General features: G+C 42.9%; 1 protein-coding gene across 1 annotated transcript in view; it reads right to left on the reverse strand.

Moving 5' to 3' along the window:
* The window catches only part of LOC310691136 (uncharacterized protein), a 36,016-nt gene extending 9,360 nt beyond the window's left edge, over window positions 1-26,656 (reverse strand). The window contains exons 1-6 of the mRNA XM_083470737.1: window positions 25,978-26,656; window positions 24,736-25,602; window positions 21,361-21,415; window positions 13,441-13,736; window positions 13,199-13,341; window positions 6,187-6,254 (exon numbers count right to left, since the gene is read on the reverse strand). Of these exons, the coding sequence (XP_083326863.1) occupies window positions 6,187-6,254; window positions 13,199-13,341; window positions 13,441-13,736; window positions 21,361-21,415; window positions 24,736-25,602; window positions 25,978-26,035 (1,487 nt within the window). The 5' untranslated portion in view covers window positions 26,036-26,656. The remainder of the gene's footprint in view (window positions 1-6,186; window positions 6,255-13,198; window positions 13,342-13,440; window positions 13,737-21,360; window positions 21,416-24,735; window positions 25,603-25,977) is intronic.
* Between the last annotated feature and the right edge of the window lie 776 nt (window positions 26,657-27,432).

Raw genomic sequence — 27,432 nt, forward strand, 5'->3', positions numbered from 1 at the left:
AGATTAGGAAGAGACCTACGCACACTTAAACCCCTATGGAAAGCAGGGTGTAAAAGAGTGAAATGGAGATGTGGAATATTAACCCCAAGATCACAACTGAAAAGTGGAAAACCATGAGCTCTTTGTGTGAGACATTTAAAATGCAGTCTTTTGCTAGATAGGCGCATGAAAGGGTTTTCCCGTAAACTTGCTAGCAAGAGCTCTGTGAGAACATCCCCTTGTGCCCAGGCAGGAAGTAGGCGCAACTATATCTCCTCCTCTCTGCCTGGGAACACCTTCTTTCTGCTCTTCTCCATGTGCCTGCAATGTTGCAAGATCTGGTAAGTCTGAGCTCCAGTCTCAGGCTCCTTTTCTAAGCTAGACTTAAGCATGTCTTTGTAACTGGATTACCATTTTAATCCTGAATAATGCTGCTTATTGGTTACTCTTCAAGAAGCATTCTGAATGAGCAAGCATTATTTTTACCTTTGACAAGACAATTTTGTGTATAATAGTTATTTTAAGTGGGAGAAAGGGGCAATATCAGCCTGCCTTAAAGCACCCTGGGCTACTTAAACTAAAAGGCTAAAACTAGCCTATGTAAGGCTTCTCTTTTAAGCTGCAAATGGATGGCACTCTGCTGAACTCACAAACATGAGGAAGGATAATACCTAACAAATATAACCTCTCCTAACAACTAATGACATCCCAACACTTTGATTTCTATCCCACCTTTCTTCAAAATAAAATGTATTTATGCATTTATTTAAGGAGTTGTTGTTGTTTTGTCGTTTAGTCATGTCCGACTCTTCATGACCCCATGGACCATTGGTCAGACTCATGTTTGCAGCTTCGAGAACACTGTCCAACCATCTCGTCCTCTGTCGTCCCCTTCTCCTTGTGCCCTCCATCTTTCCCAACATCAGGGTCTTTTCCAGGGAGTCTTCTCTTCTCATGAGGTGGCCAAAGTATTGGAGCCTCAGCTTCACGATCTGTCCTTCCAGTGAGCACTCAGGGCTGATTTCCTTCAGAATGGATACGTTTGATCTTCTTGCAGTCCATGGGACTCTCAAGAGTCTCCTCCAACACCATAATTCAAAAGCATCAATTCTTCGACGATCAGCCTTCTTGATGGTCCAGCTCTCACTTCCATACATCACTACTGGGAAAACCATGGCTTTAACTATACGGACCTTTGTTGGTAAGGTGATGTCTCTGCTTTTTAAGATGCTGTCTAGGTTTGCCATCACCTTTCTCCCAAGGAGCAGGCGTCTTTTTATTTCGTGACTGCTGTCACCATCTGCAGTGATCATGGAGCCCAAGAAAGTAAAATCTCTCACTGCCTCCATTTCTTCCCCTTCTATTTGCCAGGAGGTGATGGGCCCAGTGGCCATGATCTTCGTTTTTTTGATGTTGAGCTTCAGACCATATTTTGCGCTCTCCTCTTTCACCCTCATTAAAAGGTTCTTTAATTCCTCCTCACTTTCTGCCATCAAGGTTGTGTCATCTGCATATCTGAGGTTGTTGATATTTCTTCCGGCAATCTTAATTCCGGCTTGGGATTCATCCAGCCCAGCCTTTCGCATGATGAATTTTGAACCAATCAGTTGTTCCATATCCAGTTCTAACTGTAGCTTCTTGTCCCACACAGAGATTTCTCAGAAGACAGATGAGGTGATCAGGCACTCCCATTTCTTTAAGAACTTGCCATAGTCTGCTGTGGTTGACACAGTCAAAGGCTTTTAGTCAATGAAGCAGAAGTAGATGTCTTTCTGGAACTCTCTAGCTTTCTCCATAATCCAGCGCATGTTTGCAATTTGGTCTCTGGTTCCTCTGCCCCTTCGAAATCCAGCTTGCACTTCTGGGAGTTCTCGATCCACATACTGCTTAAGCCTGCCTTGTAGAATTTTAAGCATAACCTTGCTAGTGTGTGAAATGAGTGCAATTGTGCGGTAATTGGAGCATTCTTTGGCACTTCCCTTCTTTGGGATTGGGATGTAGACTGATCTTCTCCAATCTTCTGGCCACTGCTGAGTTTTCCAGATTTGCTGGCATATTGAATGTAGCACCTTAACAGCATCATCTTTTAAAATTTTAAATAGTTCAGCTGGAATATCATCACTTCCACTGGCCTTGTTATTAACAGTGCTTTCTAAGGCCCAGGTAGTGTGGTTGCTGACCTTGAGCCAGACATCCTGGAGAGTGAAGTCAAGGTCAGCAACCACACTACCTGGGGTATATGAGACATCCATTTCTTTCTGGTATAGTTCCTCTGTGTATTCTTGCCACCTCTTCTTGATGTCTTCTGCTTCTGTTAGGTCCTTTCCACTTTTGTCCTTTATTATGGGAATCTTTGTACGAAATGTTCCTTTCATATCTCCAATTTCCAATTTTCTTGAACAGATCTCTGGTTTTACCCATTCTATTATTTTCCTCTATTTCTTTGCATTGCTCGTTTAAGAAGGCCTTCTTGTCTCTCCTTGCTATTTTTTTGGAAATCTGCATTCAATTTCCTGTATCTTTCACTATCTCCCTCGCATTTTGCTTGCCTTCTCTCCCCCGCTATTTGTAAGGCCTCATTGGACAGCCACTTTGCTTTCTTGCATTTCCTTTTCATTGGGATGGTTTTGGTTGCTGCCTCTTGTATAATGTTATGAGCCTCCATCCATAGTTCTTCAGGCATTCTGTCCACCAAATCTAAATCCTTAAACCTGTTCCTCACTTCCACTATGTATTCATAAGGGATTTGACTTAGATTGTATCTTACTGGCCCAGTGGTTTTTCCTACTTTCTTCAGTTTAAGCTTGAATTTTGCTATAAGAAGCTGATGATCTGAGTAACAGTCAGCTCCAGGTCTTGTTTTTGCTGACTGTATAGAGCTTCTCCATCTTTGGCTGCAGAGAATATAATCAATCTGATTTCGATGCTGCCCATCTGGTGATGTCCATGTGTAGAGTCGTCTCTTGTGTTGTTGGAAAAGAGTGTTTGTGATGACCAGCTTGTTCTCTTGGCAGAACTCTATTAGCCTTTGCCAAATATGCCAGTTGTTCCTTTTATCTCTTGACTCCCCACTTTAGCATTCCAATCCCCTATAATGAGAAGAACATCCTTCTTTGGTGTCATTTCTATAAGGTGTTGTAAGTCTTCATAGAATTGGTCAATTTCAGTTTCTTCAGCACCAGTGGTTGGTGCATAAACTTGGATTACTGTGATGTTAAAAGGTCTGCCTTGGATTCGTATCGAGATCATTCTATCATTTTTGAGATTGCATCCCAGTACAGCTTTTGCCACTCTTTTGTTGACTATGAGGGCCACTCCATTTCTTTTACGGGAGTCTTGCCCACAGTAGTAGATGTGATGGTCATCTGAACTGAATTCTCCCATTCCCGTCCATTTTAGTTCACTGATGCCCAGGATGTCAATATTTATTCTTGCCATCCCATTTTTGACCACATCCAACTTACCCAGGTTCATGGTTCTTACATTCCAGGTTCCTATGCAATATTTTTCTTTACAGCATTGGACTTTCCTTTCGCTTCTAGGCATATCCGCAACTGAGCATCCTTTCGGCTTTGGCCCAGCTGCTTCATCAGCTCTGGATCTACTTGCACTTGTCCTCCGCTCTTCCTCAGTAGCATGTTGGACGCCTTCCGACCTGAGGGGCTCATCTTCCAGCATCATAACTTTTATATGCCTGTTGTCTTTGTCCATGGAGTTTTCTTGGCAGGGATACTGGAGTGGGTTGCCGGTTCCTTTTTTTTTTTTAAATAACATATTTATTAAAATTTTCAAAAAATCCAGAAAAAAGAAAAAGGAAAAAAGAAAACATTTACCATTTAAGCCTTATTTTGAATAACATCTTTCCAAGACTTCCCCGCACCTCCCCTTCTTGTATTCCATTTCCATTTATTCAGTTCAACAAGTTCTTCCATCCAGACCTCTATATTTAAAAGTGGAGCTCAAATCTTGTTTCTTAATCCTTTTGAGTCTGAATGTCCCAAATGCTCCAACTTCCATCTTGATCAAATTTGTAATCCATAGGTCTTCAGATCTCCACACCAGGAGATCTCTCCAATCTTCATTGTCCAATTCAAACCAAATTTTCAGCATCCAATTCTTGCCTTTCTTTATGTCCTTCCTAATAGGCCTCTGGCCTTCCTTGATCTTCTGCGGCGTTGTAACTCCTCCTTCATTCCCTTCCAGATCATCATGTATCTCTTGTTCCCTTTTATCACATTTCTCAGGTTTCTTTTCCTGCTCAGCTGCAAAAACTTTTGGTTCCGCTACAAGGACTTTTTGTTCAGGAACAAAAACTTGAGTCAAGTCCCCTCCAGTTTCAGTAAATTTCTTTACTGTCTCATTCAGTGTAGAGGCCCTTGTAGTCAAAATATTGCTTTGTTCTTGAAGCTTTCCCAGGAGATAAAAAGTCCTGTTCAGCTCAATGAGTATTTTTCCACTTACAGCCATTCTTGTAATGTCCCAAAACCCCCTCTAGAGGGATTATGGTTACTTAGTATCCTTCCAGTTCCAACCCAAAAGTCAAAATAACTTGTTCTTCCTTGTTTTCAACAATTTATATCCAAATTGTAACAAATCTAGCCAGCAAAGGCACCAGAAACAAAGTTCTCTTTTTATTCCCCAACTTTGACAGCTACTTTGACAGCTGTCAAAATCTTTGTATCTCTTCGCCAGGCTCTCTCGCGGATCACTCCTGGTTCCCGGGGGGTTGCACTTCAGCTCTCAAAATCAACTCTTATCCTCCAGCAAAGTTACTTGTACTTTCCAATCGTGAAATTAATAACTTTTATCCAGTAAAGAAAAGGATATTCTCTCAACCTTAGTTATCTAGTCCTTGCTTTAAGTTGTTTACAAGGCGGGGAGACGGACTTCCTCTTTGCGCCTTCCCCGATCGTGCCAAATCCAAAAAGAAAATTTCCCTTTTAAGTCCAATTTCCGTATTACTCGTGGGTTGTTGCTTTTAATCCAAATGTTCAAAGGAAGAAGTCAGCACTCTCCGTCCATGGCATGCGGCTTCACTCAGCAGGGGAAGCAGAGGACTCTCAGCACCGCGCCGCTCCCCGCCCCCCGTTCCGTAGCCTTTAAAAAGGCTCCTTCACGGGTCGGGGGGGCACAAATGGTGCCCACTGAGTCGCCACGTCCACAGGCTTCCACGCTCGTGGTTTTTAAGGGTCCCCGCGTCGCCGGCGCGGCAGGACCCGATCCGGTTCCTGCTCCAGGTGGATCACGTTTGGTCAAAACTCTCCACTATCACCTGTCCATCTTGGGTGGCCCTGCTCGGCATAGCTCATAGCTTCTCTGAGTTATTCAAGCCCCTTCGCCACGACAAGGCAGTGATCCATGAAGGGGATTTAAGGAGTAGAAAAACTTTTTCTCCAAACTTACAGACTTCACTTTCCTCACAATCTGCTTTGGCTTAGACATCATTAGCCCATTCCTTAGAGGACGGGGGATATAAACAATTGGATATAAGCAACACCAATGCTGAATCGTAATATTTTCCCAGCTCTGTTCCTGAGAACCCAAGAATGCAATGTGCAAGTGACAGATTGTCAGGATGCTGTCAGCAACACCCAGCTGTTGCCCAGAAAATTATCGTAACAAGGGAATATTTCTTACCATCCTTTTTTATTCAGCATTTACAGAGAGAGGCTATACAACCCAGTCTCTTCAATAATGGCGTTGTCCCGTGTGAATCTCCACACACCCCGTCTCTCCCACTTCCTCATTCGTCACTTCTATTGGTGCTGCTACGTGCCCTCTGTCTTTGAGCTCTCAGCTCTCCTACTTTAAAGGCTCGCTGGCTTCTGGAAGATGGAGTGTCTGGAATGCTTTCTAATGACAACATGTTAGCTGTGTGTTGCTCTCCCATGATTTCCCAACTTTCCCTCTCATCTGCCTCTGACCTCCCTCAAACCCCTGTTGTAAATCTATACTGTCTTCCTCTTCTTCCTCCCTGGATGGTTCGGGGGGGGGGGCAGTGTCCGGCCGCTCCTCCTCTGCCCAGTCCCTGACACAGGTGTAGTTTGGGAACGTTTTAGAGAGCACCACCACATATGATGATTGTGAGACCTTCATATACCAAATGTGTTCTGCTGAACACTTCTCCGAAACCCAAAAACAAATTCAATATAGATAACTTTCCCTTAAAGGAGAAAGCTTTGAAAAACTGAGAGAGACATTGCTCACCTGTATCTTTCACGACTCATTTCTGAGTCCAAAAACACCTCTGGTCTGATTGTTTCTGGAAGATCCTGTAACAAAATAATTTATCATTAATATGACCGCCATACCCCTTTTCCACCTGAAATCAGGACATTCCTGTTTCTAACACCCATATGACCACAGCAAGGAGCACTGCTTGAGGTCAGCCCCACAAATACAGACCACTAATGGCTCTTTTAGAGCTACTTTCTTCTACATTCATTTTGGCCATAGTAGTTCTCACTCAGGTCTGACAGTTTCTTATGAAAGGTTTTTTCTTTCACCTCAGTGGCATTCTCCCTGTTCCTTACAGAGAGCCCCTGCACAGGTTTCTCCCTATTAACGTTTAGGGATCTTCATCTTTCTGTTTCACTTTAGACAGATTTTAGACACTTTAGACACTTTAGACACTAACACACACGGCCCACATGAGTATCCTGAGATCTCTCTTGGCAGCCATTCTCCCTCCTCACACACAGAGAGAGAAGCAGAAAGACAATTGAAAATGATAGTCACTGGAATAACAGTTGGAACAGAATGGAATGCCTCTCATGTGACCCAAAGTCAACCAATCACATGAGAGCTACTGCAAACAAACCCCCCCTTAAAGTACACAATCATTTAACATAAGAAAACATTCCCATTTCCTGAATGTACTGCCACAGAATAGGTCTTTAAAGAGGACTCATTCTGCCAAGTTCATTGTAGTCACCCTCACACATGTTTAATCATTACCAGCTCCATGGAGAACCAGGCAGCTGGTTTAGCTCCAGTTCCTGAGCAGGGACACTCAGGAGTCATTCCCAATTCTCTATACTCTTAAATCATGAAATTGAACATAATATAAAAGGGTTAAAACAAAAGAGCTTTTAATTTGCCAATAAACCTGGTAGAATGCTGGCCTGGCAGCTAAAGAGGAAACAAAAAGATAAGGAGATAGGAGGGAAGATACCGGTAATTGATGAGCCAGAGGAAAGAAGTAAAAACTTCATAAACTATTTTAAAGATCTATATCAAGCAGGAAAGGAGGATAAAGAAAAATAGAAAAATATTTAGGTCAAAGTAAATTTCCAAAGATCACAAGTGATAAAACTGAATATCTAAATTCCTCTGTAACAATGATGGAAATTCATCAGGCAATTGTAAATGCAAAGCCAGGAAAAGTGCCTGGACCGGTTGGGCTGTCAGCAAGCTATTACAAGAAATATGAAGATGCGCTTTCAGTACCACTCAGTCATGAATAAGATCTTAAAGGAGGGGAAACTGCTAGATTCATGGCAAGAAGCATTTATAACGCTGATTCCAAAGCATGGAATGGACTTAACATCAACTAAAAATTACAGACCAATATCCCTTTTAAATAATGAATATAATCTGTTCGCAGATGTGGTGGCAATCAAGTTAAAGAAAATACTAAAAGATGTTATAAACGAAGATCAGGCAGGGTTTCTACCGAGAAGACAAATGAATAATAATATGAGAACAGTGACTGAAATTTTAGAATACTTGGAGATGAGACCAGAAAAGCAAGCGGTATTGATGTTTGTGGATGCTGAAAAAGCATTCAATAAAGTATCATGGAATTTTATGAAAAGGACTATAGAGATAATGGGTCTAGGGGAAACTTTTGGTAGAGGTTGTGACGTTAACATATGAGAGAGTGCTGGAGGTGAAATAGTTAAACAGGTTGCCCAGTCAGGACCCTGGGGGGTGGAGTCAGATGGACTATAAAACCAGCTCAGGGAGGGGCAAAGGGAGGAGTTTGTTGTGGAGTTTGTTGGGAGTTGGGTGGTTGGTTGGAGTGGGGGTGAATAGGGATGGAGTCGGTGGGTAGGTTGAGTTAGTGTAGCGAAATAAGCTGAGTCAGGAACAGTTAGGGGCTAGGAAGACAAGTAAATATCTGAGAGGTGGTTTAGTGAGTGAGAGCAGGTAGCAGAAGTTATAGGTCTGGATAGGCACCCCATGAATGTAATTGACTGATACTGATCATGAAACCACACACTTGTTAAATTGCAATAAATAAACAGAAGTTTATGTTCCAATTTAACCCTGACTGGACTCAGTATTGTACCAGGAAGGGGCTGGGTCATGGCAATGAGAAATAAAGTGGTGGCACAGAGATCAATAGACAGTGAAGAATATGGAAAGGTATGTGGAAGTCAGAAAGAGGGCGGGAAGGAGATCGATGCTCTTATAGAGTAATGTATAAAGTTATAGAATTATGTAACAAAATGAACATGATAAAAGTGGAAAATTTAATAAAAATTGTTTTTTTAAAAAAATGAATAAAAATAAAACAAAGTTATTGGTAAAAATCATGCAATATCAAGGGAAACAAAATTACAAACAATGTCTGGTCTGACAATAACCAAAAAAAGTTAAATATCTGGGAATCTGGGTTACAGCAAAAAATATTAATTTATTTAATGATAATTATAGTAAGACCTAGAAAGAGATAAAAAAAAATTAGAAATTTAAATAGATCGAACCTTTCATTCTGGGGAAGAATTTCAACAATCAAAATGAACGTGCTCCCAAGGATGTTGTTTCTGTTCCAGATGATTCCAATTGTAGGGGGGACAGGACACTTTAGAGAATGGCAGAGGGACCTATCGAAATTCATTTGGCAAGGGAAAAAACCCAGGATTAAACATAAATTACTGATTGATATTAAGGAGAGAGGGGTTTTTGCATTACCAGACCTGAAGCTTTACTATGAAGTGTCTCGTCTTTGCTGGATAAAAGAGTGAATGATCTTGCAGAATACGGACTTACTGGATTTGGATGGGACAATAGAAGTAGGTGGCACGTCTACCTAGTCTATGAAAAAATAAAAGCATACAGGGATTTTCATGATTTAGCCAGACAAATTCATCAAATAAATGTAGTCACAAGAGGGAGACCCCAAGCTTCAGAGCTGCAAACAGCCTTGACCGAAACCTCGCAAGCAGAAACCTTGGATATAAAAAGAGGAAGAAGTTAAGGATGTGATGATTAAATGATCAAAAGATTTTGGTTACTCCATTCAGATGGCGGCTTGGGAAAAATTATGGAATAAAGATCTAAAGTTTACTGCCTGTTATACACTAAAGGAAAACTTTATGAAAATATTTTATAGATGGTACATGACCCCCAGCAAATTGGCCAAAATGTACAAAACAAATCCAAACATATGCTGGAGGTGCAAAAAAGTAGAGGGAACAATGTACCATATGTGGTGGGACTGTGAAAAAATTAAGAACTTTTGGGATATTGTCTGTGAGGAGCTTAAAAAAATGTTTAAATAAACATTTACGAAAAAAACAGAAGCCTTCTTCTAGGCATTTTGACAACTGAGATTCCAAATGACAAGAGGAGGGTTTTCTTGTATGCAACAACAGCAGCAAGAATGTTGATTGCTAAAAACTAGAAGGGAGAGAAAATTCCAATGAAGGAAGAATGGCAAATTAAATTATGTGAATAATTAGAACTAGCAAAGATGACAGAGGTAATCAGGAATCAAACAACCAAAAGTTTAAATCTGAATGGGAGTGTTACAGAGTATACTTAGAAAAACATTGTTTCCAAACAAAATCCTTAATATGCTTTGATTAACGTTTGGAAATTAGATAACAGACAGATAATGTACATCATGTAAGATCAAGGAACTAAAAGGTGAAAAAGGACACAGGTAGAAGAAAAAGATGATGTAAAATGATCCGCAGTGAGGTTGAAGGAAGTCATCACTAAAGATTTAATGTAGCACTGTTATTTGATGTTGAGTTATGCTGGGTTTATACAGCACTAAAATGCGATCTTCACAGTATGGGCACATAGCAATATTTTGTAATACATAGTCATATATAAAAGTACATGAGATGCCTAAATTCTCTTCATGTCAGCCAGATTGTAAAAGACCCCTGACCACTGGAAAACAGCTCCACTGGACACCACTTTGCTGATGCAATGGAAGCAGAGAATATATATATATATATATATATATATATATATATATATATGCAGGTTTTGGTGTCTTCGGGTGTCTTCCCGTGTAAGAGTTGGGGTGTCTAGGCGACGTTTCGACGAGGTCTCACTCGTCATCTTCAGGCTGGTGCTTTCGGCTTCTTGTTACTGGAACAGAGCAGGATCTCAGTGTTTGAGTTCCTATAAATACTGTTGAGGGGGTGGGTGTATAGCCTCCAACGTTCTGGGCAGAGAGGAAGTTCCCAGGTTAGTGTGCCTTTTCTTCTTTTGTTCATTAATTACTTGAGGGATATCTTGAGTGATTTCTTGAGTGATATTCTGAGTACCACTTAGGAGGGTCATTAGGTGTGGATTAGTTGCTAAAGCTTTCGTGTCTTGACCTCTTGAGCTTGTGAAGAGTTTTTCTGAGAAGATGGCTGTACTGCACTTAGTTGTGCTCTGGCTTGGCTTCGTGCATAGGGGCGAGCTGTGGTTTTGTGCCCTGTGCCAGCCAGATCTGTGTAGGGATTGCAGGGGGGTGCAGCATCCGGAGGTGCCACTATGGTTTGGCTACTGGATGGTGTCTGTAATTTATCTGTGGAGAGGGTCTGGGTTTGGGTCTGGTGTGGTTGATTGGAGATGGCGTTCTGTGTGCCTCTGGTTCTGGTGTCGGTTTTTGTGGGGAGGGCTAATTTCCAGATGTCTGGCAGGCGGGACGTGTCGTCACGCTTGTTCATGTTGTGAGGGTGTTTCTCTATCTCGATGGCTTCCATGATTATTCTCTTGTGGTGATGTTCTATGTTAAAGATGTTATATCAAGGGCACTACAGATAAAATTAGCAAAATCCTCCATAAACACAATATCAAAACAGCCTTTTGCACCAACCAAAAAATAGCCAATATCCTCAGAAACCCCAAAGATAAAATCCAGTTAGAAAACCAAGGGGTCTATGAAATACCCTGCAAAGTCTGCCCAGCCACGTACATTGGACAAACAAACAGACGAATAAATGCACGTATCGCAGAACACAAGAATGCCGTCAAAAAAGAAGAAAAAACTTCCTCTCTTTTCCAACACATGAAAGAAACAGGACACGAAATTAATTTTGCAGATTCCAAATTGCTCTTTAACATAGAACATCACCACAAGAGAATAATCATGGAAGCCATCGAGATAGAGAAACACCCTCACAACATGAACAAGCGTGACGACACGTCCCGCCTGCCAGACATCTGGAAATTAGCCCTCCCCACAAAAACCGACACCAGAACCAGAGGCACACAGAACGCCATCTCCAATCAACCACACCAGACCCAAACCCAGACCCTCTCCACAGATAAATTACAGACACCATCCAGTAGCCAAACCATAGTGGCACCTCCGGATGCTGCACCCCCCTGCAATCCCTACACAGATCTGGCTGGCACAGGGCACAAAACCACAGCTCGCCCCTATACACGAAGCCAAGCCAGAGCACAACTAAGTGCAGTACAGCCATCTTCTCAGAAAAACTCTTCACAAGCTCAAGAGGTCAAGACACGAAAGCTTTAGCAACTAATCCACACCTAATGACCCTCCTAAGTGGTACTCAGAATATCACTCAAGAAATCACTCAAGATATCCCTCAAGTAATTAATGAACAAAAGAAGAAAAGGCACACTAACCTGGGAACTTCCTCTCTGCCCAGAACGTTGGAGGCTATACACCCACCCCCTCAACAGTATTTATAGGAACTCAAACACTGAGATCCTGCTCTGTTCCAGTAACAAGAAGCCGAAAGCACCAGCCTGAAGATGACGAGTGAGACCTCGTCGAAACGTCGCCTAGACACCCCAACTCTTACACGGGAAGACACCCGAAGACACCAAAACCTGCATTCCTGTACCCGTGAAAATCTACGAAAGCATATATATATATATATACACACAAAAAAAATCCTTCCAGTAGCACCTTAAAGACCAACTAAGTTAGTTCTTGGTATGAGCTTTCGTGTGCATGCACACTTCTTCAGATACACGTGTGTATCTGAAGAAGTGTGCATGCACACGAAAGCTCATACCAAGAACTAACTTAGTTGGTCTTTAAGGTGCTACTGGAAGGAAATTTTTTTGTTTTGACTATGGCAGACCAACACGGCTACCTATCTGTAACTATATATATATATATATATGCATGCTGCCTGCAATGTTGTTTGCGTATATATACTGTATAAAGATAAAATAAATTTTGATGATACCAAAAGTAACAGAGTAGCTTACAGCTAGGAAGCTAAATAACTCTTCTAGGTGATAGCTTCTTTTTAAAGATTATGCAGTGTCCACACTCATTATAGTCAAGAGACCTTTACTTTCATAAACATATAACTGAGAGGAAAATATTTACAGTCTCATGATTATTGAAACAGGGCTACGTTCTCACTTGACTTGTAGTTCTCACTCAGGTCTTACAGTTTCTTATGAAAAAAGTTTACTTTCACCTCAGCAGTATTCTCTCTGTTCCATAGAACAGGTTTCTCCCTATTAACATTTAGGGATTTAATCACATGAGAGCTACTGCGAAAGGAAAAACCCACAGAGGCTCTAGTCTGAGTTCCTTTGGACTCATTCTGCCAACTTCATTATAGTCACCCTCTCACATGTTTAACCATGCAGCTGGTTTGGCTCCAGTTCCGGAGCACGGACACTCAGGAGTAATCTTGCCCATTGCCCTGGTCATTTCACCATTTCAGATATCGGCTAAATTGCCTGCAGAGTATCCATGTGTATTCATTCCTGCAGATGGGTAATGTAAGCAACATGTCCAACCAGGATTTATGGAAGCGGGGGCAGGACACAGACCTGCTACCATCTTCTGTCTGACTCCGTCTTGAATGAAGTGTCTCAACAACAGTTGTTTTAAATCACTTTCTTTTGACCCCAAGTGCTCAGAAAGATCTGTCAAAATCTTTCTAGAATTTCTACTTTTAGTTAAGTATTTTTATTCATTTACTTGATTGGGTGGAGGCAGCTCTCCCCCCACCACCCCCAGTCTCGGCCCATGTGTTCAGCCACTTACCTCACAGGGACACAGGTTACACACAACACTTTCCCCACAAACTGCTGGGTTTTCCATCTTGCTTCTTCCTTCCTCTGCAGATAGGGGGGATTCTGACTGCAGCACTGAGCGGCAAGAAGCCTGGACTAATTTTTTATCCAAACCTGTAAAAGATCATTCTTTACCTGACATGAATGCTGGAAGGAGAAGGAAGGTAGTTGAACTGTCCTTGACGTTCAGAAACTACTCTAAGTCAAACTCACCACGTACTGCAACTAGCAGAATCTGAATAGAGCCTGGATGTTTCCTTTCTACTTGTTCCAGGAACCAGCAACAAGTTGCCTCCCCCCTTTCCTGGATCATATTCAGCAATTTTTCACTTTTCTCCTTGGAGTCTTCCTCTGCTTTCCACAAATCCCAGTATTCTTTCCGTGTGATAATAAAGCCATAGCACAATTCACGTAAAAAGAATTCTAGGTCCTTTTCAATAATTGCAAGTAATTCTTTTCTTCCCTTGCAGACTATTTCATCATCAGTGATAGCGACTCCTTCCAGTGACCTGTGGCAAAAACATTTATTTGATTTTAGGCATTGCTGTGGGGAGAGAATTACAGCTTGTTTTTTTTTGTTTTTTGTTTTTTTTAAATAATATTTATTAAAGATTTTAAGCGTTTATAATCATCCAATACACATAAAACCATCACCAAAGTACCATAAACAAAGAAAGACACAAGAAAGTAGAAAAATTAAAACACCCTCCAGAAAAAAAAGAAAAAGAACAAGAAAATAGAACAACAAAATCAATTAGTTAATAACCATACTTTCATCAAATTTTGGATTTCCTCACGTCTCTCGTTCCTGCGTTCCCACTTATAAAGTTTTAAACAGCAAATTATCACCTTATTTCAAATCTTATTTTGTATTTTCCCAATATTATGTCCCTGACTTTGAATATTTTTATCAACAACATAAGTTCTTAAGTTAAGTTAATATTAATCCAAAGTTTATCTTTTTTCTCACATTTCACATATTCTCAAAATCCTTTCAAACAGCTTGCTGGTGCCAAGTTATTTTCAGTCCTGCATCCTACTTAGCACTCATTCAGTTTGCAATATTTTTGTAAATAGTCCTTATATTTCTTCCAATCCTCCTCCACAGCTTCTTCTCCCAAGTCTTGGATTCTGCCAGTCATTTCTGCCAGTTCCATGTAGTCTATCAGTTGCGTCTGCCATTCTTCCAGCGTGGGCAAATCTTGGGTTTTCCAATATTTAGCAATAAGTATCCTTGCTGCTGTTGTTGCATACATAAAGAATGTTCGGTCCTTCTTTAACACCCTCTGGCCAACAATGCCCAAAAGGAAGGCCTCTGGTTTCTTAGGAAAGGTATACTTAAATACCTTTTTCAACTCATTATAAATCATTTCCCAGAAGGTCTTAACCCTAGGTCAAGTCCACCAGAGGTGAAAGAATGTTCCTTCAATTTCTTTACACTTCCAACATTTATTGTCAGGCATATGATATATTTTTGCAAGCTTGACTGGGGTCATGTACCACCTATATATCATTTTCATAATATTTTCTTTTAAGGCATTACATGCCGTGAACTTCATACTGGTGGTCCATAACTTTTCCCAGTCAGCAAACATAATGTTATACCCAATATCCTGTGCCCATTTTATCATAGCTGATTTAACCATTTCATCTTGTGTATTCCATTTTAACAGCAAGTTATACATTTTTGAAAGTACCTTAGTCTTAGGTTCTAACAATTCTGCTTCTAATTTCGATTTTTCCACCTGGAATCCTATCTTTTTATCCAATTTAAAAACCTCTTTTATCTGAGCATAATGTAACCAATCCCGCACTTTATCTTTTAGTTTCTCCAAACTCTGCAATCTCCAGGTATCTCCATCCTTTTCTAATATTTCCCAATATTTCGGCCATTTGGCCTCCATATTGAGTCTTTTCCGGGCCTTAGCTTCCATTGGTGACAGCCACCTTGGGGTCTTGTTTTCTAATAAGTCTTTATATTTCATCCAGACACTAAATACTGCTTTCCTGACAATATGGTTCTTGAAAGCCTTATGAACTTTAACCTTGTCGTACCACAAATATGCATGCCATCCGTAAGCATTGTTAAATCCTTCCAAATCCAAAACATCAGTATTTTCAAGGAGCAGCCAATCTTTCATCCAGCAGAAAGCTGCTGATTCATAGTACAGCCTTAAGTCTGGCAGGGCAAACCCCCCTCTTTCTTTAGCATCGGTTAAAATTTTAAACTTAATTCTGGGCTTTTTGCCCTGCCAGACAAATTTGGAAATATCTCTCTGCCACTTCCTGAAACACTCCACCTTGTCCACAATCTGTAAGGTCTGAAACAAAAACAGCATTTTTGGCAATACATTCATCTTTATAGCAGCAATTCGACCCAACAAGGAAAGTTTCAATTTTGACCAACTTTCTAGATCCTTTTTAATTTCTGACCAACATTTTTCATAGTTGTCCTTAAATAAGTTCAAGTTCTTGGCTTTCATGTTTACCCATAGGTATCTCACTTTTTTAACCACATTTAGGTCTGTCTCTTTCTGAAACCTTTTTGATTCCGAAGGTGTCAAATTTTTTTCCAGTACCTTAGTTTTCTGCTTATTTAGTTTAAATCCCGCCACCCGACCAAACTCATGAATCAATTCTAAAACCCTTTTTGTACTAGATTCTGGCTCCTGTAATGTCAAAACTAGGTCATCTGCAAAAGCTTTTAATTTGTACTGTTTGGCTCCGACCTGTATTCCTTCGACCAACCGATCCCCTCTGATCATATTCAAGAGCACCTCCAGGACCGAAATAAATAATAAAGGGGAGATAGGGCAACCTTGTCGTGTTCCTTTTTCAATTTTAAACTCTTCTGTCACCACATTGTTAACTATCAATTTGGCCTTTTGCTCTGAGTAGATTGCTTCTATACCATTTTCAAACCCCCGTCCCACTCCCATCCCTTCAAGGTTTTTCCTCATGAACTTCCATGAAATATTGTCAAAGGCCTTCTCCGCATCTATGAAAATTAACACTGCTTTTGTATTAATGTTTGTTTGCAAAAGTTCCAAAATGTCAATAATATTCCTTGTGTTAGCAAACAAATGTCTACCTGGGAGAAAACCTGTCTGATCCGTATGGATCATTTCATTTAAAACCTTTTTAAATCTATTTGCTAAAATATCTGCAAAAATTTTGTAATCCACATTTAGGAGGGAGATGGGGCGGTAGTTCTTAAGCTGTGTCTTTTCTGTTTCTAATTTGGGTATCAATGTGATGAAGGCTTCTTTCCACGATTCCGGTGCTTTCTTCCCCTCCATAATCTCGTTGCAAACCTCCATTAATGGATGTATCAAGTTGTCTTTCAATATCTTATAATATTTGGAGGTAAGCCCATCTGGCCCTGGAGATTTGCCCAATTGCATGTTCTGAATGGCATCTTCAATCTCTTGTTGTGTTATTTTACAGTTCAGAATTGTCTTATTTTTTTGAGACAATTTTGGTAATCCATTTCTTCTCAAAAATTGATCTATCTCAGTCTCGCTTTGCGGCCCTTGAGTATTTTTTTTGTTTGAAGTATCTCTGGAAACACTTTCTAATTTCCACAGGATTCTGGATATTTTTCCCTTCAATCTCTAAGTTGGTAACCGTATTTAATTTTTGTCTCTTTTTCAACTGCCATGCTAGCAGTTTTCCACATTTATTTGCCGATTCAAATTATCTTTGTTTCATTAACTTAATTTTCCACTCCACTTCCTGATTTATCAATTTGGAGTATTGTGTTTGATAGAGTTTAATTTCTCTCAAAATCTCCTGTGACTTCGGTTTCGATCTTAACTTCTTCTCACATTCTTTAATTTTTCCCAAAATCTTGTCTTTTTTCTCATTCTGTGCTCTTTTCTTTATGGTGTTCTGTTGTATCAGAAATCCCCTCATTACTGCTTTACTTGCGTCCCAGATTACTCTTTTTTCCACCATAGTGTTCAAATTTATATCAAAATAGTCCTTCAAAGCTTTTTGGGCCTTTTTAATAATCTCCTGATTTCTAAACAAATTGTCATTCATCTTCCATCTAAAGGAGCCGGTTGGAATTAGCCTCATGTCCATCTTTACTGCATTATGGTCGGAGCAGGTCTTTGGGCAGATTTCCACTTTTCTTATCTTAGGTGCCAGACCTCTAGTTGTCCATATTTGGTCCATGTCAGTTGGGCTTCAGAAAAGAATGTTCCTTCTCTTCCTAGGGGGTTCTTTGTTCTCCAAATGTCAATCAAGTCCATATTGTCAGTCAGTTCAAAAAAAGTTTTAGGTAGTCTGCCATCTTTTGTCACATTTTGGCTATGTGACTTATCCATGTTTGTTGATACCACCCCATTCATATCCCCCATCATAATGATGTTGTTATAGTCCAGATAGTCCAGCATTATCTCATGCAGCTTCTTGTAAAATTCCGATTTCCCCTCATTTGGTGCATAGATTCCTAATATCAAGAACTTTTCGCCTTGGGTTTGTATTTCGATTGCCAAAATTCTTCCTTGCTCATCTTTAAATAAAAATTTTGGTGATAGGCTCTCCTTTGCATATATCACCACTCCTCTTTTCTTAACTCGGTCCGATGAAATAAATTCTTGGCCTAATCTCTTATTTATTAGCACTTTTCTGTGGAGCCTAGTCACATGTGTTTCTTGCAAACAAATAATGTCCAATTGTTCTTTTTTCAATACATGAAATGTTCTTTTCCTTTTTTCCGGGGAGTTACAGCAGTTAATATTCCAGCTAAGAAGTTGCAGAGACATCCTGGACAAATCTGTTATTCTTTTGGTGGTGGCGTCTCTTTCTCTTGGTCTTCAGGTCCCAAAGGTGTAGGTATAAGCAATGGCCCAGGCCCAGGGGGTCTTTCAATCCCTTTCTGAAGGTCTTCTCCGTAAGCACTCAAAAAATTTTCTTTGTCCTCGGCTGTTATAATTTTCACCTTCTTCCCTCTAAATGTAAAAGATAATCCTTGGGGAAATTCCCACCTAAAAGCAATTGAGTTGCTCCTCAGCAGTCTTGTTAGCTCTGTGTAAGTAGATCTAAGGTCCAAAAGTTGTTTCGGGATGTCTTTGAAAATTTCTGCTCTTTTGTCTTGAATTTGGAGTGACTTTTCGTAATGTAGACTTAGTATTTTATCTCTTTCCTCCTTAGATCTCAGAGTAATCAAACAGTCTCTGGGCCTGTCTTTCCTTACTGCTTTTCCAAGTCTAAAGGCAGTCACAATTTTAAAGTCCTTTTCTTCTTCCAATGTCCAAAACTTGGAAAATTCTTTTGTCAGGTATTCAATTAAGTTCCCTTGCTCAAGTTCCAAGATTGACCTCAGTCTCAAATTATTCTCCCGGCTGCGCAGTTCTATCATAGACAGATAGATCTGCTGTTCTCCAATCTGTTTGTGCAATGGTTTCACCTCCTCCTTTAATCCTTCAACTTTTTGATTGGCTTCCTCGGCCAGTTTACGATTTTCTGTGGTGGCTTCAAATAATTTCCCAATTGATTGTGCATTCAAAGCAACCTGCTCAGTCAATTTGTTTACACTGGCTGTGTTTTGGTCAATCTTAGCCGATTGGTCATCCGCTTTCTTATCCAGTAGTTCCAATTTTTGAAAGATTTTGTCTAATATTGAATCAGATCCTCCTGCAGCCATGCCTTCAGGCAAAGGTTGCTCAATTTCTTCTTCCTCTGCCACCAAAACAGCAGGGACAGATGATCTGCATGGCTGTGACGCTAAAGTCAAAGTTGAGGTCAAAGTTGTTTGTTTGGCTTTCGCTTTGGCTGCTCTTGTTTTCCCAGCACCGCTCATTCCAGTTCTGTCTAGTAGCCAAGGTCAAACTGTGTAAAGTCCCATGGGAATTCACAGGCCCAGAGAATAAACAAAAAGATAGGAAAGAGAGGAAAGGCAAAATCGCATACAGTTGTAATTCCAAAGTCCTCTAGGGGGAGTTCAAATGTACTTGAGAGTAGAAGCAAAACTACTAAATAAATAACTCTGATTAATCCAAATTTTCAACACTTTTATAACAAAGTCCACACAGCCACCAATATCCAAAAAAAACCTTCAGCTCTCTTGTGGTTAGCAGAGTTGGTCTTAGAATATCACAATGTCACTAAAAAGTGCCAGACACAATGTTCCAAATGTAACAGTTCCAATAACACTCAGTTGTAGCAGATCAAAGTAACAAAGAGTCAAAGTCTGCAATCTGACAGTTCCATTAATCTGGCAGCCCGACTGCCTGGGTTTCTCAGTGAAGTTTGTAAATCCAAAGGGAGAGGTAAAACGCAGTCCATAACAAGCAGTAGGAAAAAGTTAAATCCTTTATCTCCTTAAAAAGCAGTTCCATAAGATGCACAGATTAGGTACTTTTAACACCTCTTCAAAGGCTCCAGACATCAAAGTCCTTTGCTTTAGGTCTTAAGCAGAAACGAAAGACGGACTTCCTGTTTACGTCTCCGGCTTTTTAACCGAATTTTAAAGTCAATTTAAATTGGAATTTAGCCTCCAATTCCTTCTGTCTTTTTTACTCACGGGTTGATGTTTTCAGGTCAAATGTTCCCAGGAAAAAAGGTCAGCGCTCACTGACAGCGGCTATGCGGCTTCACTCCACAGAAAGAGCAATCGACTCACAGCACCGCGCCAGCACCGCGCCAACCCTTCCACGTTCCGGAGCCCCTTACGGGGTCCCTTCTTCGTTTTCGGGGGCGCTTCTGGTGCCCGCCGAGTCCCACGACCACAGGCTTTCGCTGCCTGTGGGTTTCTAATGTGGGTCTCCGCTTCGCCGTAGCGGACGACCCATTTCCGCGGAGCTTCCTCTTCACAAAGTAAAGAGGACCGCCATTGTCATTCGCGCCGCCTCCGGAAGTGAGAATTACAGCTTGATTAGGATACAACTGGGGCTTAATTTTTCCACCCCTAGTATACTGCCTTCACTGATCCTCTGAGCATACTGAGCTCTGCTTTTCCTTTGCAACCTGGAAAATATGTTGATTTACTCCACACTGCAAAGAAAGCATGATGTAATTTGCCACCCCTTTTTTACCGGCCAAGAATATACACAGTCTTCGTGATACATTTTGCACTCCTTTCTAGGTTGCATCCAAGGCAGGAGCCGCTGCTGACTTCGTTATTAGGCTGCCCATGAAGAGGGTGAGGCAAGCTGCCTGGGGGTGGGGCAGACCTGAACCCTCCTAAGAGGGGTTGCAGATCTGCCTGCCGCTGCCTCTGTGACCAGCTCTCCCACAGGCCCTCTTGCTGCCTCTCCTCCTCCACCGACCGCTAACTCACCACTTCCTCCTCCTCCTCAACTGCACATCTGCCCTTCCTTGCAGGTCTCTATTTTGAAAATGGAAGTGTTACAACTTCATCCACACCCCTAAGGAACAAGGAAGGCAAAGTTGTAATAGAGTGATTTTCAAAATGGAGACCTGAAAGGAAGGTGTGTGGCAGGTGGTTGGTGCGGGTGAAGCTGAGCTGGTGGCCTGAATCTGCAGCAGGGACTCAAACCAGTCAGCTGCCTCTCTTGTCCATACTTTTCCCGTCTTCCTGAGAGAGGAAGATGCAGCAGCTGTGCCTCCCCCTCTCCCCTCTGGGCTAGGGTATTATTATTATTATCCAGCTGATCTGCCTCCTCTTTCAGGTAAGGCAGCCTACTTTCCACCAGCAGAAGGAAAAAGCCACTTCATTGGGGGGGGGGTGCTGACAAACTAGTCAATCACAGTTTTCTTGTAGGGTTTTTTTAAAGACCAAAGTGGGAAAACCTTCTGCCCCAGGCCAGCTGTAAAGAATAGATTTCAGAAATAAACTGGGAGGAGAATGGGGCAGTCTTTCTAGCAGAAAGAAAATTTGGCTTGCTTATCTACCAAGTTAATAAGAGGCTTCGAATTAGACTTAGTAGCTTGACAGCCCATCTTCCAGAGCCCACTACCCACAGATCTGGATTCTGTATACATTTAGGTGTTGAATTTCAAAAGGGGGGGTAGTGTGTGCACATAATATGCATCATTCCAGTGACACATTTGCCCATCCTTTTTCCTGGATGAAGCTCCCTCCCAAGCTAAGATCTGATTCTCACACCATCCAATCAATGCTCTTCCACTGTAAGCTACAAGTAGAATTGCAATGGGACTTACCACACATTTTTCTTTCGTACATTCCTCTGCATATCAGGGGGCATGACACTGTCAACTGTGGAAAGGTAAGGGAGAGGTCAAAACTGGCTGTTTTATCCCTGCCCCCAGCAGTCTTTTGCTATATTTAATTAGCACCAGTGCATTTCTTGCTGGGTAACCACTTTTTCCTTTAACCATTGATGTTTGTGTGACACTAGCCCTTTGGAATTCCAGTGGATATCAGACTGTGAAATGTATATGAGAGAAAGAGTAGGGGCGAATGGTCAGTTGACACTTGACAGCCCTAGTTCTGACAACAAATGGAGTAGAACAAGGGTGCTTATTGGCACCCCTGCTGTTTAACATTTATGTAAATGATGTAATAACTAGAACTAAAACAACCAGAATTTTTTCCTGTTACACTTTTATCCCATCTTGCTACAAACACGTGGGTATGAGGGGATTACTAAAGAACTTTAGTAGTTTGTCCTAACAAAGGTTTGAATATAAATTATTCCAAGACAAAAGCTGTAGTATTTGAGGCACAGCCTGTGAAGCATAAATGGTTCCTAAATGAACAAATAATTGAACAAGTGAGATATTTCAATGATTTGGAGATTTGTTCTCCAATAGGAGTACTTGGTCACACCATATAGCAGCACTTAGGCCTTGAAGACATCAAGATCTGCACAAGCAATTCTTAGTTTTACCAGAAGCAAAGATGGCAGTATGATTGTACCTGCACTGAGAACAAATAATGGTTAGGTGCTCCCACAGTTAACGCATTGGGGAGAAATTAATTTCTAATAAGACTACTTGGTTTACCCACCCCCAACTCCAGCAGCTATTTATTAGAGCAGAAACAGGAACTATGCCAGTACAGTGTCAAATTCCTATGGTCTTATTTAGGTACAGTGGTACCTCGGGTTACATACGCTTCAGTTTACAGACTCTGCTAACCCAGAAATAGAGCTTCAGGTTAAGAACTTTACTTCAGGATGAGAACAGAAATCGTGCTCCGGCGGCGCAGCGCCAGGCCCCATTAGCTAAAGTGGTGCTTCAGGTTAAGAACAGTTTCAGGTTAAGTATGGACCTCCGGAATGAATTAAGTACTTAACCCGAGTTACCACTGCTTTATTTTAAACTCTGTAATATGGAAGACTTTTTGTGAAACAACAAAAATTACAACAGAAGATTTCTTGGGAGAGATGTGTGGCTCGGGTGCACTGCAGGCCCCAGCGTGGAGTCTGAGAGAGATATGGTGGCTTGGGCATGCAGACTCCACACTGCCAAAACGGTCCACCCGCTGCCTCCCCCCCCCCCCCAGCTGTAGGGTGGCTGAGTGGGAGGAGGCAGGCAGACTCCGGAGGCCCCACGGTGCGCCCGCCCCTATGGGCAGTTCTCCCCACCCTGGGCGAGTCGCCCCAGGAGCCTGAGCGGCTTCCTCCACCGCTGGATAATTGGTGATTACGTTATAGAAGGACTACCCTGTAGGTCTACTTATGTGTAAGCTAAAGAATTAAAAGTGTGCCTGTGTTGAGGGAAAGCCCAACAAAATTGGATGAAGGTTAAACAGGACTGCTTGCTACCTAATGTCAAAAAGTTCAGTGTTTTATATTTGTTTTTTATTGGAATAGGTTTTTATGGAGGAGAAAACATCACTAAAATTGTGGCTTTTGTCAATTATTTAAGCACATACATTGCTCTTGAAGGCTCTTTCCTAAACCTTTCTTGAGCTCCTGAATTTTTTTCCATGTACAGGATTGGGCTGATCTGAAGGAAGCTTAACCAAAAGTTTATTGTGGGGTGGAAACCCTTTTCCTTATTTATAATAATCATCTGACGTCATCCTGTAATAATGGGCATGCAGCATGTTCAGCAGACAGCCATTTGGAGACTGTGCTGCAGTGACAGAATTGAATAGAAAATCCTGGGAACCTGCTTAAAAAGGTAAAGGTACCCCTGCCCATACGGGCCAGTCTTGACAGACTCTAGGGTTGTGCGCTCATCTCACTCTATAGGCCGGGAGCCGGCGCTGTCCGCAGACACTTCTGGGTCACGTGGCCAGCGTGACAAGCTGCATCTGGCGAGCCAGCGCAGCACACGGAACACCGTTTACCTTCCCACTGGTAAGCGGTCCCTATTTATCTACTTGCACCCGGAGGTGCTTTCGAACTGCTAGGTTGGCAGGCGCTGGGACCGAACGATGGGAGCGCACCCCGCTGCGGGGATTTGAGCCGCCGACCATGCGATCGGCAAGTCCTAGGCGCTGAGGTTTTACCCACAGTGCCACCTGCGTCCCGGGAACCTGCTTATACCATCATAAAACATGGAAATTCCTCCTCCTCTTCCTAGAGGAAGCTATTTGCAGGACATTCAGCAGGCAGCACTTCCAGCTGGATGACCAGGGAAGAGCCATGGCTCAGTGGCAGAACACCTGCTTTGCATGCAGAAGGTCCCAGGTTCAATCCCTGGTGTCTCCAGGTAAAGGTAAAGGTACCCCTGCCCGTACGGGCAGTCGTGTCCTACTCTAGGGTTGTGCGCCCATCTCACTTAAGAGGCCGGGGGCCAGCGCTGTCCGAAGACACTTCCGGGTCATGTGGCCAGCATGACAAAGCTGCTCTGGCGAGCCAGCACCAGCGCAGCACTGAAACGCCGTTTACCTTCCCGCTATAAAGCGGTACCTATTTATCTACTTGCACTTAGGGATGCTTTTGAACTGCTAGGTGGGCAGGAGCTGGGACCGAAAGACGGGAGCTCACCCCGCCGTGGGGGTTCGAACCGACGACCATACGATCGGCAAGTCCTAGCCACTGAGGTTTTACCCACAGCGCCACCCGCGTCCCAGTGTCTCCAGGTAGGGCAGCGAAAAACTCCTGCCTGAAACCCTGGAGAGCCGCAGTCAGGCAAGATTAGCAATCCTGAGCTAGATGGACTATGAGGCCCATTTGGGACCTTCCTCTGTTTCAGAGATGTCAGGATGGCCTGAAAACTTTCTGAACTTACAGGCCTGATTAAAATTTTTTGCAGGGCTCAAGCAGGAAAGAAAAAGGACTTTCCCTTCTACAAAGGGACAAGCTCAACCCCGAGTCCTAAGGACTCTGAGCCCTTTTGCTTAAGGCTGATTATTTGCTGTTCTGTGTGTCCTAAGGGCGCAGAAGGTGGTTGTAATATTTTAAGCAATAGCAATCAGACGGTTGAAACATACCAAATTATTCTATATGCGCTAAATGTCTGGCGCTAAAGTAAATGTACTTCCAAACATTCCAAGCAGATGGTTGTTTTTCCTTCCCTCCTTCACGGCTGCAGCTCAGCGCTGGGCTGGCGCAAGCAGGGAAGGAAAGATCTGCTGTCAGACTGAACGGCTGCGAAGGTCAGGATCCACCAAAGACTTACGTTCGTAGATGGAGAGGAGAGTGTCCGCCTGGTACTCGCAGTCAACGTTCCTCAGCGCGTCGGCCGCCACCTCGACTGCGTAAGTTCCGCCGTAGTAGCTGAGCAGCAGGTTTCCGAGGCGAGGGGCGCCTGCCTTGTGCAGCGCCTCCTCAGGGATGCGGACGAAGCCCTCCTCGAGCGGGATCTCGCGCAGTTTGCGCCGGAACCTCCGCCGTTCGTACCGATCCAAAAGCTGCAGGGAGAATTGCAGGTTGCGAGCGATAGGGAGCAGAGCGAGAAAGCGATTCTCCCACTCAGAGAGAAACTGCGGGGCGAACAAGTGCGGCAATCCCGACGTGTTGGGGTCCCAGACGTCGTCGTCGTCGTCGTTGCTGCTGCTGCTACTCTGGCGCCCACCGCCCTTGAGCCATCGGGACCTCTGGAACTTGAGGAAGGGATCCTCCTCCCTCTCCCCTTCCTTCCTTCCCCCCTTCTTTTTGGTGGACTTGCCGGCCTCCCCCGTCTTCAGCTTCTCGCCTCCTTCCTCCAGAGGCTCCTTCTGGCGCCCACCGACCTCGAGCCATCGGGACCTCTGGAACTGGAGGAGGGGATCTACCTCCCTCTCCTCTTCCTTCCACCACCACTTCTTGGTGGACCTGCCGGCCTCTTTCGCCTTCAGCTTCTCGCCTCCTTCCTCCAGGGGCTCCTTCGCCGAGGGGTCTTCGGGGGTCGTCATGGCGCCCCTGCCCAGAGGAAAGTCTCGCCCCGCGACAGAGCCGGAGAGGCGGCAGCGTCCGAAAGGACAATAGGAAGGAAGCGGGCGACGCCCTCGGGGAAGCGGCTCCTCCGCGGGCGCTTGGCAGGGGCGGAGACTCCCGAGGTTTCCTCCTACGGAAAAGAGAATCAGCGTCGTACCTGAGAAGGCGAGAACGTGGGAAGGGCCTTTCGGGCGCTCCCGGAAGACTGGCTGGCTGGCAGGCAGGGGGGAAACACAAAATGAAAACACCCTGCTTTCTTCCAAGTTTGGCTCAGCCAGAGGCTAGCAATGTCAGGTGGTACCCGGTGCGCAATTTTTTTTTGTCACCCCCCCCATATCTTTTTTTTACAGAGGGTACCCCAAAGTTGTTGAGCTTTTTAAAGGGAAGGTTGCACAGAGTTTTTGAGCTTTGGGGGGGGGCAGGGAACACCATAGTTTATCAGCTTTTTTTAGGGAGGGTTGCTGTGCGCGACCGATCTGCCCACCGGGGTGCGAGCGCTGATTACCTTTCTCTGGCAGATCAGCCTGTTTCATGCAATTCAGCCCTGGAACAATGCCAGCCATGCTCCCTTGCGTGCTTGCAGATGTTTCACAATTTCCTTTGCAAGAAGGGGCGAGCCCAGCTTGTTCAATTCAAACAGAGCAGTCAGTGCAAGATTAATGCTGAAACACAAACCCCACAGCAGCCATCACTGGGGGAAACTCTTCTAAAATTGGGGGGGGGGTATGCACTCTAATATTTGGAAGGAAACTGGAGTGAGGGAATCTTCCCCACTACCCCCCCCCATGACAAAAGGCTCAAGAAAGTGGAGTCTAGGCTTAGGCTGAGTGCACATCATACATTTAAAGCACCTAGAAAAAGCAGCACCCCGGAAGCTGTAGTTTGTTAAGGGTGCTGGGAGTTATAGCTCTTTTGCGGTAACCTACAGCTCTCAGAATTACTGGAGTGTGTGTGTGTGCTTTAAAAGTGTGATATGTACACAGCCTTAGATAACTTTAATAGGGAATAGAACAGTTTTATACAGGACAGAGATCTACCAACAGTCCAAAACATTCATATTAATATATGCGTTGCTAATTTTCTCTTCCTTTATCATGCTGTTGCTCTGATAAGAAACTGTTTTGTTATGAAAAACTGTATTCCATTGCACATTTATTATTACTATCATAATTTGATTTTTTATAACCATTTTCATTTTATCACTAAAAGAAGTTACACGCAACTATTTAAAATATTTAAAAATAATTACAAATGAACCATATGCTAAAAAACAGATTAAAATACATGTCCACATTTTACATGTCTGGATGGGCTTTGGGAGCAAGTCTTTGGGAGCAACTAGATTTTTATGTATCAAACAAAAGCACCATGCATTGCCCTAAAAGTCCAGGGAACACGAGGTGCTTTTCATTGGACATGCATCGATTTTATTTGCACCTGCAAAAGTTTTGGGGCTGTCCTACATACTTCCTTTCCCACCAGTCCTAGAACTTCCCGATGAAATCCTATTGCTGTTCATGCCACAAATCTTCTAGGGGAGAGTGGGGGGTGGTCCCCTCTTTTGCTGTGCCACTCCAGAAATCGACAATATGGTAACCACAGGGAACAACTAATAAAAGGCAGAATTAAATCCACCACCGATGCGCTATTATTCTGTCTAGGAACGGAACACCATTGCGGAAGGGCCCATTAACTATTTCCCCAGAAGGTCGGCTACTCCCATAGCTCATGAGACAAGCACACCCCAGGGACTAGGAACTTGAGCATCCAGCCACCTTTAATTTAAAAAAAAGGTTTAAATAATTAACAACAGAGAGGCTTGTTTCATGTACTACTGATTGCAATAAAAAAGGTGGGAGGGGAGAGATAATACACAGTGGCGTAGCGTGGGTTGTAAGCACCCGGGGCAAGGCAAGTAATTTGCGCCCCCTAACCCGTGGATTTGCGCCCCCTAACCCGT

The sequence above is a fragment of the Podarcis liolepis genome (assembly GCF_965112155.1).
Source record: "Podarcis liolepis genome assembly, chromosome: 13".
Taxonomy (NCBI): domain Eukaryota; kingdom Metazoa; phylum Chordata; class Lepidosauria; order Squamata; family Lacertidae; genus Podarcis; species Podarcis liolepis.